The sequence below is a fragment of the Glycine max genome, chromosome 19, assembly GCF_000004515.6.
Source record: "Glycine max cultivar Williams 82 chromosome 19, Glycine_max_v4.0, whole genome shotgun sequence".
Classification (NCBI taxonomy): domain Eukaryota; kingdom Viridiplantae; phylum Streptophyta; class Magnoliopsida; order Fabales; family Fabaceae; genus Glycine; species Glycine max.
Window position 1 is genome coordinate 49,770,258 of NC_038255.2, and position 14,664 is coordinate 49,784,921.

At 31.7% G+C, this 14,664-nt stretch overlaps 1 protein-coding gene across 1 annotated transcript; it reads right to left on the reverse strand.

Moving 5' to 3' along the window:
- Positions 1-45: 45 nt before the first annotated feature.
- On the reverse strand, positions 46-10,266 carry LOC100793914 (ankyrin-1-like). The gene is given in 13 exon segments (NM_001255176.2): positions 46-372; positions 846-925; positions 1,011-1,181; positions 1,429-1,530; positions 5,100-5,171; positions 5,714-5,866; positions 6,174-6,299; positions 8,209-8,295; positions 8,789-8,928; positions 9,508-9,639; positions 9,730-9,900; positions 9,985-10,047; positions 10,127-10,266. Coding segments are annotated over 13 exon segments (1,383 nt in total). The 5' UTR covers positions 10,158-10,266; the 3' UTR covers positions 46-317.
- Positions 10,267-14,664: the final 4,398 nt, after the last annotated feature.

Below are 14,664 nucleotides of genomic sequence, written 5' to 3' on the forward strand. Positions count from 1 at the left end.
ATAAAAAAAATTCTGAACTTTAAACAAATGAATCCTACAACAGTATGGGAGAAATACCCATGAACCTGCATTGCCATTTTCATAATGTGTACTAATTCTGCAACAATTTTGGAACATGTCAAATAAGCATAACCTTTATAATTACTAAAACAATTTAATGAAACAGATTACTAGCTGACTCTTCCTATACGACAGTAACTAGTTAAAGAAAACACGCACACACACATTGGGGAAAAAAGGATCAAGTGAATAAGGCTGCACCACCCGCAATATTTTGATCTCTTCTCTCTGAAACATGGTATTAACAAAAGGCTAAACTATGATTTATTTTCAGCCGTTCCATGAAATTTCCTCCCAGCCTCGACAGCTTCCCTGTAATAGACGATACTCAATGAGCTACACAGTACACATGCACTCGCTAACAACTTTCATAAACCACTTAGTAGATTGAAGACTACTATATGTGCTAGGTTGACAATGTGAGTTGCATCTATAAAAATCACTTAAAACTCGAGTAGCAATCACATCTGTTGACCGAGGATACAGTAGTTTCTGTTATAATTTTGTTAGTTAAACTTTTCTTTTGCTCCAATTTTATTGACAGACAGGCATTAACATGGTCTTCACCCTCATCCAGTGATTTTAATATTTTTTTCTTAACAGTCATAAGTCATCACACTAGCACTCTCTTATGCAATGCTCCACGTGTATAATGCATGTTTCTGTAAATTATGTTTGCCTCGTTCATAGGAATCATCCTTAATCTTGGTGATCATATTGATTCCTTTTGCATAGTTTAATGTCTATAAGCCAAGAAGTGTTAATAAATAAAATAGTATGCAGACCTGAACGCATTTACAAGCTCCTTATTTTCAGGATCAAGCGTTACTCCCTCATAAAAAGCATTTGCAGCTTCATCAAATTTCTGCAACAAGGATAACCAAGTATAGCTTTAGAAATGTTAATCATATATACTGCTAATAATGGAAAAGTTTTCAGAGATAGCATGCCTGCAACAAACGCAGAGCCGCTCCTTCCCTATAACAAGCTTTTGGCCAATCTGGTCTTAAAGCTCTACAGGCCTTTGCATCAGCTAAAGCATGCTCAGCTTGGCCCAACTTAATCCAACAGAGACTTCTATTGGATAGCAAAGTAGCATCAATGGGGTTCAGATCAATTGCCTATAGACACATTTAAAAAAGAAAAATAAGAAAAAAACGCATTTGATAAACTGATCATCATATAGAATGAAGTACAGGCGGTATGCTCATGTCCAGTTACTCCAGTAGACACTGTAAGTTCATAATAGCATTGTGTAGACATATAACTAACAGAAGGGATTATCTGAACTTGTGCAAGTACTCGACAAATCTAAGTTACAGAAGAGGAAGAAATTCAAGAGGTAAATGAGAGATCAGAAGACTTTACTTGGGTATAAAAATCTATAGCCATATGATGGTCATTCCTTTTAAAAGCCCCATCCCCTCTTGACTTTGCTTCTGCTGCTCTCTTTTTTGCTTCAGGTGCCACCTAGATAAGTTGACAAAGAAATAAAAATTACAAAGATAAACTTTATACTCAGTTAACTGAAAGTTCAAAAATGTACTTTGTATCATAGGGATGAACGATTAATCACAGATTACCAACTTGACAAGGTCATAAAAGCTCAAATATCTTCTAAGAGAGTTTAAGAATGTACACAAAAAGCTCATTGTGTTCTTATAAGTTTGTGGTGAATTTTCTCAGGTTAAAAGCAAAACAAATGGATCGGGTTCACAACCCATCAAGAAAAAGGGTTTTCAAGAAAAAACCCAAGCACATGTCTTCTTCAAATCGACAATTAGAAGGACACCCTAACTTATTGAACAATCCCGTCTTTCCTCTTCTCCGTTGTGCTGCACACGAACCCACTATATTGAGAACAAAGTAGTCAAACTTCAGATTATACTTGGGAAGGGATCACAAGATCACAAATCATGGGATAGTAAGATCCTACAAAATTTATACGTATGCATATAAATTAGAAATAAATATATATAGAGAGGACGTTTCATATGAAAATGGTCTTCTCATGAGAGAATGAGAACGGTCATTCTCATCCATTAAATTAAAATGAAAGACTAAGATTAAAACATTTTAAATTCAAATTAAAGTCTCATTTAATCATAAAATCTCTATAAAATTTACCAAATAGAAAATCAAATATTTTAAAAATTTAATTTACGTCAAAATCGTCATCACAACCACCGTGGACTCAACAAATGTCTTCCTTTTGTGGAGCGATGCAATAGAGAAATAAGACCTTGAATAAATATAAGTCATAATTCTTCTACACTTTATAATTATCTCTTGTTAAATGGGTATATTCTTCTCAAAGTCATCCAACATGAAGTAAATGCAATGTGTTGTGCATGGGGTCCAATAAAGCTTCTTCCTTTCATCACCGACATCTCACCAACAGCTTTGTAGTTTTTTGCATTGTCCATCATTCTCTTCACCAACATCTTCACATCAATATCATACTCCTTATCTTGTTAGTCTACCCATATGTCATTATGGTGCAACCTATTTTCTTCCATGCAACTTTATATACTTCAAAAGCATCTTTTGTAACCTGAACTTCTTTCAAATACTTTACTATAATTTAATGGTAGGATGGTTTCTTAAATCCTGGAGCACGTTTTGCAGTTGAATCAAGCACAACACCAAATTCTTTGCCACATTAAATGGTTTGCATTATTGTAGAAAAACCCTGCAACGTCTCTAAAAGCATGTTCTTTATGATTCTTCTTAAACATTTGATTGAAGGTGGTTTGTGAGCTAACTCCCCTCTTCTTAAAAACATTTTTGGAGTTGCCAACATCCTCCCCCTTCAATCCCTTTTCACCAACTTCTACATCCTCCTATTAGTCAAATCTTGATTAAGTTTTGTAGAAAACCCAAAACAACATCAAGCATTTCTTATTTCATTTCATCACTAACACTTTAGCAAGCACCAACATCTTTTTGGGTCCCAGCCAAGTGATGCTTCAAGCGGTAAACACCTCCAATGATGATTTTTTGACAAATTGAAATAAACTTTTCTAGGATCTCCATCAACACATATGTCATGCTTCCAAGCCACATTAGTTCTACTTCAAACATTCAAAGAGCATTTTTTGTCACTGTTTTAGAACACACACTTTGAGGAGGCACCACTAGAGTTTCCCACGAAATAACATTGATAGGATCGATGAATAAACTCGTGAACTTGTGGGCTCGTTATGTTTTTTCGAGTTTGTCTGTTTTTTTTTTTTGGGTGCTAGTCCTTCCTTTGCCTCCAATGTTGCTATTGTTAAAACTCTATTGGTGCCTCCTCAAAAAGTGTGCATCCTAAAACAATGGTAAAAAATGCTCCTAGTAGTAGAACTGATGGCCTGGAAGCATGACATGTGCTAATGGAGATCCTAGAAAAGTTTAGTGCAAATTCTGTCAAAAGATCATCACTAAAGGTGTTTATCACTTGAAGCACCACTTGGCTGGAACCCAAAAAGATGTTGGCGCTTGCAAAAATGTTAGTTATGATGCAAAGAAATAAATGTTTGATGTTGTTCTGGGTTTGCAGCAAAATTTAATCAAGAAATCAAGAGTTGACAAAACGCCATAAAATTGGTGAAAAATAGAAAAAATTCTGAATGGGAGGACGATGTCAACTCTAAAAAATATTTTTAAGAAGGAGCCAGCTCACAAACCGCCATCAAATGTTTAAGAAGAATCATAAGGAACATTCTTGTAAAGACATTGCAAAGTTTTTCTACAACAATGCAAACCATTTAATGTGGCAAGGAACAAAAAATTTGGAATTATGTTTGATTCAATTGTATGTGGCTCAGGATACCACCCTACAATAGTGTAAAGGATGCTTAGGAAGTACATAGAGTTGCATGGAAAAAACAAGTTGCACCATAATAACATATGGGTGAACTAACAAAAAGAAGGGGGACAATACTGAACTTCTTGGTGAACAGTTTGAAGGGGCCATCTTTCTTAAACATATTGATATTGATGCATTTATCACATGTAGAAGAACTGACAATCTTTTAAAGATGATGGATGACTGTTGAAGAGGTTGATGAAGAGAATGTTGTCCAAATTGTGATGGACAATGCAGCAAACTAAAAGAAGCTGGTTAAATATTGGTAGCGAAAAGGAAGAAACTTTATTGAACCTTATGAGCAGCAAACTGCATTGCCTTGATGTAGGAAAACTTTGATAATAAGAAACTCGTTCATCAAGAGACAATTACAGAGGGTAGAACACTTACAACTTATCTTTATTTGGGTATTTCTCTCGTTTCTCTATTGCATTAGTTCACAAAAAGGAATAAATTTGTTTAGTCTGAGGTTAACTCACTTGGTCACCTCTTAATTTTAGGGTGCCTCAGTGCTTTAAATCCCCAATAGTGGCACGTAGTGGCTAGCTCCAAAAACGTTGTATCAAGATAGGAGACAATGGCATAGCCACTATTAACTTTAGGGTGCCTCAGTGTTTTAAAACCCGAATAGTGTTTCTCACTCTCAATAGTGCTTATAAAAAATATTTTAAATTACGATTAGTTTGAGAAACGACAGCCATTTAATTGACTTTATAGCAAAATGTTGTTTTTGAATTTGAAATCTAAAAATAACCCTTACCAAATAAGCCCTAACATTAGTGTTCAGAGGCTACATTTTTTTAATCAAGAGATAGTCCTGCCACTTCGACCTTTGCGACTGCTATTTCACCCATGATAGGCGCTACAGTGGTCCTGTATTGGCCAGGGACGACTTCACTATGCTAAACGCCACTATTTAAAACCCAAGGGATCCTTAATGAGAACAAGGGACCATTGATTAGAATATTTACAAGTGACATGCAAATTTCTTCAGATCCTACAATTCGTGTAACAATCCCATGATTTATGACCTTGTGAACCCTTTTAAATCCCAAGTATAATCTCAAGTTTCACTATCTTGATTATATGGGACCTACATATTTCTTCTACATTGAATAATACAGCTGCAAAGCACCCAATTAAAAAAAAGTACAGCTTATAAATGTTTCATAAAAGAAAAACACACCTCAGGGACATTTTGCTCCGGAAAATCAGCTTCCTTGGGCTGATTAGTTTCTTTTGCATTTATCGATTCATCCTGCATATTGCCCTTCATACTTAGCAAAAAGACCAAGAAATTCACTTTCTCAAACAGCATGCAAACTAGTATCAGAAAGCATTAATTGTGCATTTTTTTAACCATGAAAGTGAGTAGAATGTGATCAAGAATATATTCTGGTTAAAATTGTAAGCAAAATCAGTTAAAGGACTGAGAAATTTAGTAGTGGCAGAAGTATATAGAGCCTATTTTATGTTGAAAGATGGAATATTTGCTGGTTAGCTTATGCAGACAAATCTTCTGCTCCTCAGCAATTTAATTTAGAAAGATAAAGCAAAATTCTAGATACTGCCCTATTTTTTGCCAAAAAAAATAAATGAATTATCATATTTCCATCTGGACACCCTACAAATCTACAAGACAAATATTTGTATTTTAAAGAGAATGCTGTAATTACTTCAAGCATAATTTCATATTGCCACATTCAAAAGAACACATAGTTATTTGATATTCTTGCAGAAGAGATATATGGCTTTGCTCAGTCCAGTTGGGCATAAAAGAATATTTTAAAATTTCCGTACCTGTTGCTTTCTAGTTTCAGATTGCATATACTCAAGTATCCCATCAACAGTCCAAGTAGGAATAGTATCTACTTTGGACGTCAAGGGGAACAATATCTCAACAGCTTTTGGATAGCCCCTTGCAGCAGCAACTTGTATTGGCTTGACACCATCCTGTGTGCAAACAAATGTCAAACTTTATTTTGAATATTAACTGCAGCACATTGTTTACCACAATCATAACTACTAAATGTGCCAAGCAAAGAGCCATTAATCATACTGAAAGTTTGGAAAGATCTTGAAAATATAAATAAACGCGAGTACTGTTTTTGTGTTCCTAGGACTACTGGGTTCTAAGACAAGTAAACTTTAAGAACTCTTTTTTCTAAGATAAATAAACTTTAAGACTACTGGAAAGAGCCATTGATTCCCACACTAACAGTACAAGAAGATAATGTTCGAACTTTAAAATCTTTCTCACCTCGTCAGAGACATCAGGATCAGCTCCCACTTTCAATAAACAATTTAATAGTTCAAGACTTCCATTATCAGCTGCGATGTGCAAAGGAGTTGCTCCACCAGCACTTATATTTGCTTTAGCACCTGCCTGCGTATAAAGATTCTAATGTAATGACATAGATTGAGCATGAGATGAAAAACATACAGGAAGAAAGCAGCATCTTGTAAACACAAATACCTACAAACCAGCACATCTTCACATAAAACCACTAAAACAATTGTGTAAAATCAATGTATTGGAAAAGTCTTTGGTACATAACTTACCAGTTACCATGCTGCATTATATTTCTTCTGAATAAATCATTAACTATTTGATTTCTTAAATGAGATATTTATAGATCTACATGCTTCTAGAGTACTTTCATAAACATCAAAGGAAGGGTATGGCTACTTGTAGAGATATCTTTCAGGAAAAAGTGCATTCTTCAACAAGGCTCATCCAGCTTACTGTCACTTTAAACATATTTTACGTATGTGATTCTTCTTTCCCTTTTTCATTATCTAGATTTAGTCAGTTAATAACTTAACACACCCCTCCCATTAGCTCTTTGACGAGGTACATTTTTGTAATACTGGACATATGTACTTTTAAATAACTAATTCTGATGAATATATAACATAGAAATAAATTGTCAACCAGATTGCATCGTCGGTCATAAAGTTGTTAACTTTTTATGGCATTATTACTACTACAATAAACCACTTGACAAATTTTATTTTTTTTATCAGCAAAAGTATATATATATATTATAGAATATTAAAAATAGTACAAGCAGTACTGTTGTATATACATCCTAGCATTTGCAAGGTGCAGAACTGTGGTGACCTAATACATGCTAACCAACTTGAATTAGGAAACCAAAGATCTGGCTAACTGCTAGGTACCCAACCAGCCTAACTTGTATTATATAAATTATCCCCCCTCAACACAAAAAACTATCCCTAATGTTACTGGAGCATGAGTGAAATGGGATATCAAATCCTTTCTCCAGATTTTTAAGCCAGGTCCAGCAATAAAATAGAGCGTCCTCCATCACTTTATGGCTGTTGAAACTTTCATTTTGGAAGACCATCCTATTCCTATGCTGCCAAATACACCATGTCAAAGCAATCCACCAGGTCTGCCACCTGAGGCCTAAGTCCACTGATATTGTAGTAGTAGTGTTGAAGGAAGTGTTGTTTTGGATTTTCTGAGAAAGCGCCCACTACATTTACCCATGATCACGATTCCCACCATAGCGGCAAGATGTTAGCACAAGTGAAGAATAAGTGAGCCTCGTCCTCATCATGACTTCTGCAAAATGGGCAGGTGACGTCATTAGTTTCCACATTCCTCCTTCTTGAGTTATTCTTTGTAGGCAGTCTTTCCCTGATCAATCTCTAAGCGAAAATTGTTGCTTTACTTGGGACTTTTATCTCCCATAATGCATTAAACGTTTCATCCTAACTCTCCAACGGCAAATTCCTATTGAGTAATTCGTAAGCACTCCCCACTGTATACTTACCGCTCGAATCTCCCTCCCATCTCCACATGTACTGTTGCTGCACATGTACTGTCAGATGCTATAAGTCTTCCATAAATTTTGCAACCGTGTCTATTTCAGCCTCCAAGAAGAACCTACCCCACTGAAGCTTCCATTCCCAACCTATATCTGCTATTGTCCCCATTTGCTGACCATTAATTGCATCTTTGATTGTTGTGAAGAATATTGGTTTATATATTTATTTATTATTTATTTTCTTTCTTACTAGCATTCAAACTGGTGCCATATGAAATTGTCATACAACAATTGCCATACACACTAGGAATGCCAGTATTTATTTATTATTTATAATCTACGTATTGTACCCATCAAATATAGTACTGATAAATTTTCTACAATTTCCCTGTTGGAGTATCTATGTAAATCAACTGTGCACATGTTTCACAGATACTTTGTATAACTAATTTGCAATACAAAAAACTCAAAGGTGACAGGTTGAGAAAGATGTGGAACCTGAATTAACAGCTCTAAGCATGCTAGAGAACCGGCTGCCACAGCTGAAAGGAGTGGGGTAATACCATCATCAGTTTCGGCATTCGGCTGCAAAGCAACATCAACGAGATGAAAGGGAATATGAAATGGGTCTATTCAATATAAAAATTAAAACCTTATGCTGATTGCACTTATTAAAGATCATTTGTTTTTAACCATACCATACAAGGCAAATTGATAAAGCTTATGCTGATTGCACTACTTAAACCATGGAATTATTGACACGGAAATATAAAAATTCTGCACTCTAGCATATTGATTAATGATGACATGTGGTCCATCCACAACTTCTTCACAAATCCACTGATCCAAAAGTTTAAAAGAAAAGTATTTTTCTTGAAACAAGAACCAGAACAATAGATACCAACACCAAGAAATACTCTGCACATCCAATTAAAAATATATAAAATTTCTTCAAAAACAATAAAATTTTAAGCGAATAAAATTTCTTTAGGACAGAGTAGTAGTAGTAGTAAGGAATAGAACCAAAGCTTCCAACGAATTATATTAAGAAAAAGAAACAAAGTAAAAGAGGACTCACATTTGCACCATGTTCCAACAGTACACTGACAGCAGCTGGTTGGGCATGACCAGCAGCCCAAACCAAAGGTGTTCCCGCATCACTTTCTAGATCAGGATTAACTCCCCTGGACAGCAAGTACTTGAGCAGCTCAGCATCTCCTGCAACAAAATGAGAAAAATGAAGAGAACATGAGAAATAAGGGTAACAAACTCGAAGAGAACATGAAAAATAAGAGAACAAAGTAAAAAGTCTAAATGGAATACCACTAAATTTTGAGACCCTCCTTAAAAAAATCTTGATAGTTTTGATAGTCTTACTCCGGGAAGGTATGGAACAGAAATTTGTGTTTTGATAGCTAAATCGTGATAAAAAAAAATCATATGATAAAGCTATCAAAATAAACAACCACGTGATTACACAAGACTTTCTATATCATTTAAAAGTCTTTTGAATAACCACAAGACTTTTTATCACAAAAATGTCTTTTAAAATCCTAATCCTATACGCTACACCCCAAAGATACATCCCCTTAGGATACTAGGGTTAGGGACTAAATTCACCAATATAAAAAAAAAAAAAAAAAAAGTTACCAAAAAATCATCATTTTTAATGTATAGAGACCAAAACCAATTTTGATAGAAAATTGAGGAACTTGAAACATATTTTACCTATCTATCCATCTATTTCAAAAAAAAAAAAAAAAAGGAGAGGTGAGGTGAGGTGAGGTGAGAAGGGACCTATCCCCGCAGAATGGTGTAATGCCGTGGCCCCTAAATTGCTAGCCACAGTAGGATCAGCACCGTGGTCAATCAGATATTTAGCGGTGGCGGTATGTCCCTGACGAGCAGCATGAATGAGTGCAGTCTCGCCTGAAAAGCAATGGCAATTATCATCAGGTAAAAGATTACAAGTATTAACAATATAGTATACAGAGAGAGAGAGGGAGGGAGAGGAAGCACCATCATCATCTTGAGAATCGACAGAGAGCTTCAAATCGGTTAAGAGGTACTCGCAAACAGAGGTTTGGCCTTCTCGCGCGGCAAAATGCAGTGCTCCTCTCTTGTTGGCGTCCTTTATTGCTTCCACCGATTTCGCCAAATCCTTGCCCTCGTCCAGCTGCAACGCCAATTCTTCCAAACCAAAATGCTGCTGCTTTAGCACACAGTATGGAGGGACACAAACGAACAAACAAAACATAATAATACATTACATACTCTTCAAGAGATCAATTGAACCAGTACGAGCCGCGTTCAGAAATAATTGAACTTTCTGCCTTACTGCACTCAGAGAGAGAGAGAGAGAGAGAAAGAGTCAGTAATTAGATAACACAGAGAAAGAGAGGAAAAAGGATGTGACCTGCAAGTGCGTCGGAAGCATCGGGAGCCATAGGAGTAATGTAGAAGAAGAAGGAAGAGTTAGGTTTCAAGTAGTAGAATACGAAACCTTGTAGACTATACTATTACTACCGAGTCTCGCTCACAGTCTGAGTTTAAGGTAAAGGTTACAGAGTGAGTCATATATATATAGATGCCATGGCACGAGGCACAATTGCACAAACACGCGTAGGCGCAACTCTACTACACCTTTTCTTTTTCTTTTCAAACAAAATTATGCATAATTTATTACACTCTAACAATAAATGCATAATCTTAATTTTAATTTTAATATATTTATAAAAGTAATCATCGTTCTCATAAATATGATCTTATGATATGATAGTAAAAAAAATTCGCCCAAAAGTAAGGACAATATCTACCAATTTAAGTAAACATAATTAAAAAGGTAATTGAAATATGTATGAGAATGCTTTTTTTTTTAAGTGAAATAATGATAACATTAATATTAAAAATTTAATAGTTATGTATTGATAATGTAAAATAATTTTAAATTTTTATTCAATTATATATGATGAATTATGATTAAATGTATATAATATTTTTATACTGGTACATAACATTTTTTTAAATTTTAAAGATTAAATATATATATATATATATATAACCTAAAAAAAGATTAAATATATTTGTGATAATGTCTAACTTTTTTATATACTTTGAATAATTTAAAGGTTTTATAAAAGGTAAATGTTAAGTCCTCCAATAACAAATACACTTTAACGTAATGTTGGTGTAGCATATAAATATGTATTACTGTAATGTTTTTAGTATTTTTAAATATAAAAAGATTAGTGTAGAGATAAAAAAAAATAATAATAGTTTTGTGTAATTTGACTATAATATATGTAATAAATATCATACAATGAAAAATTTATTTTCTTATATATTTATGTAAATAGTACATTAACAATATTAAATACAAAAAGAGAAAGATGTTTAATTATTAAATTTGTAATAATTATTCTTTTATTATAATTGTTTTTGTTTTGTATATAAATTGTTACACTAACTTCCCTATTCGGAAATAATTCTTGAGGTTGAACGCAAATGTTAATGTGAGTTAAAATTGAATTATTTAAGTATTATTCAAGTTAGAAATTGACATAAATAATATTTTATTAGATTTTAATTATCTTTCTATTGAACTCTGAATTAATTAATATTTATTTCTCACGATGAACTAGAGGCACGAATGACATAGTGTACCCACACCCTACTAGTACATACAAAAATATCTACAAATGAGATGAGTAATTACTCGCAATGTACAAAGCCGGTATGTACCATCAATTTTACGTGCATATGGGTGTGGGAACAAGTATTATAATATTCCATCTATGGTGCACATATCATATATATATATATATATATATATATATATATATATATATATATATATATATATATATATATATATATATATATATATATATATATATATATATATATATATATATATATATATATATATATATATATATATATATATATATATATATAATTTCATGAGAAAATCAATTATATTTTTATGATTAATCCTCTAAGTCTCTAATTTCTAACAATATAACTATAAGGGAGTAGAAAATTCTAAATTATTATGTTGAATGATTATCAAAGAGTAAAAAATCACCTTTAATTAGAGTTTTTGTTAAGCGATTAAAACATTAATTTTAACAATTATTAAATGTTTATGAATTGAGTTTGAACGAATCAATGTTAAGTTTACTTATTTTTAATGCTATGCTTATATTATTTAAAAATGAATTTTTACTATGATTGTAGTAATTATTTTAATAAAAAAATTGGTTTATTATTATATACTTATTCAGGATTAAAGTGTGGATTACGAATGTAAGTTCATAAGTACCTAATATGAAAATGATGATTAAAATGGTTATCCAGGTAAGTCTAGATCGAGTAAGGTTTCATTTTTAAATATAGGTATAAGGAATGGATACTATAGAATTTTACCCAAATCATATCAATTATTGTCAGTAACCGGGAAATTAAGATTAAAAAAATAATATAATATGAGAAATTTTAAAAGAAATCATGTGCGCGGTTATTAACATTATTAAAACATGATTTAATAGATCTTTAAAAGAGATTATATATATATATATATAAGATGTAATTTATTTTAAAAAATACCTTAAGAATGAGATTCCAAATTATCATATACATAATTTAATAAATAATTTAACATGAAATTTAATAAATAAATAAATCTATCAAAAAAATAATTAAAGAAGTGATAATATTTATTTCATTAATTATTATTCTATACTAAAATATATGTTATTGAAAAATTATTAAGAAAGTACCTCACTAGATGATTTTTATTTACAATGATAACTGAATAAATAATAAATATTTACTAAATTAATGATTGTTCAATTAATATGTTTTTTAATTAAAAATAAGGTAAAGATAGAGAAAAGAGATTTTTTCCCATAATAATATGTACTTTCCTCATAATCTTTTGTAATGTTATTTTTTATTAAATATATATATATATATATATATATTTTAAATAAATATTTTGAATTTCTTTGTTACAATGATCACTCTATAAATAAGAATTCAAAAGATTTTTTAAAGTGATAATACAAAACTGATGACTTTGACAAAATTATAGGTTGTGATGATCAAATTGAATTTCACATGAATAAATATGAGAGTTTTCTTGAAACTAGTATTACTTTCTATTAAGGTGGGTGGTCGTACACATGGACAAGGTTGAGATACTTGCAAAAGTATTTTATTGTCAAAGCATTAACTATTTTTTGTCTGTCACATGCATACTTCATTAAAGATAATTCTTTTGAGATTAATAAAATCTCTTAGAGTGCGTTTGGATAGTAAATTTTAACTGAGGAAAGTAATTTATCAGAGAATTAGAATTTTTGTAATCTAGAATTCATTGTTCAGATATTTTTTTTGAAGAATTTAAAATTTTAAAATTTTAAAACAGAGTTTTAAACAACTAAAAATCTAAAATTTCAATTTCCTTTTAAAAGATGAAAAATTGAAATTATCTTTTTACCGTCTTCTCCTTCTCCAAGAAATACTGCATGAGCTTCGTGTAATATCGATCGGGTGTAAGCATACGGGGAGAAACACGCATAACTAGCACACCAATCATATTTTTCTTTTTTTCATTTATTTTTTTCACTCTCATAACTTTTTTTTTTATCTAAACACAAAATTTTGAAAATAAAAGAATTTCAATTAAAATATTTAAAATTCTTAGAATTTTAAATTTTCTCGTCCAAACACACTATATACTTATGACTCCAACTGAACATCTTTAATTAAGTTGTAACAAATTCACACCGTTGATTTGGACGCTCAATGGTAAATGTTAAGTATTTTTTAATAACAACTTGTAATCAATGTTTATTTACTAGAATGACACTGGTTGTATTATCCTCTTTTGATTATGTTCTTTTGGTATGATTGATTAAAAAAGTAAAAACAAAATAAAAATTTAAAAAAGTAAAAGAAAACAAGAAAGAAAGGAGGAATTCTAAAGTAAATATTCTAAAATTTTAAAAAACTATTACTGGCGCCTTATGATAAACTTTAGATATTGTGATAGGTAGAGTAAATTGAAGTTTGCATTGTAATATTTTCACTAAGTTACTAACTCAAAAATTGTGTTACTTGCATCTAACAACTTTTCAATTATAATGAGGATGAGATGTGTGTGGGGGCCGGGCCTCTTATCAACCCTCGAATGTATAATTGTTTTCCAATATTTGATCTTCAAGACTTTTCTCAATACCCTACGTCAGTTAGCAAGAAAAAAAAACGCAAGGCTTTGACGCACAAGCTTGTTAGACTTAACATTGATTTGCTAAGAAGGAATGATCGAGTGATAAATTATTAAATTTATATTTGTTGAATTTATGTGCATGATATCAAAGGAAAATTATTTGAAAAAGAAACCTAGAAAAATTCATAAAAAATACCATGGTTTAATTTACACTTAAGTTCTTTGTAAAATTGTTTCCATGAGGATCTCCCTTAATTTTGTAGAAAATAAAGCAAAATACTTTCAAATGAACGAAGCATTTGAAACGTCAAGGTGGCGTAAGTGTTCCACACCCTATTGAAAGAAGTAATATTTTCTCATTAGAGATCCAGTGCACAAGCTTAATTACTTTTGTACTCATACTATTTAATAACTTTCTATAAAGTACGAAATTAATACAATTGTGGAATTGAAATTTCTTGCAAAGTAGATTAAATCTACGTAAGTAAAAAACTAATTAATATTCATCTCACTAATTAAAAAATTTATGTTATATGTTATTTAAAACATAAGCAAATTTTTATTGTTACACATGTCCAATTTATGTACAATTATATATTTAATTGTATGTTTGATTTATTATAGATTCTTCATAATCGCATTGAAATGCTAATTAATGTAAATTTAGATAATTTTTCACACATAATTTGAAAACTATTTTGGCTGGATATAAAATAGAT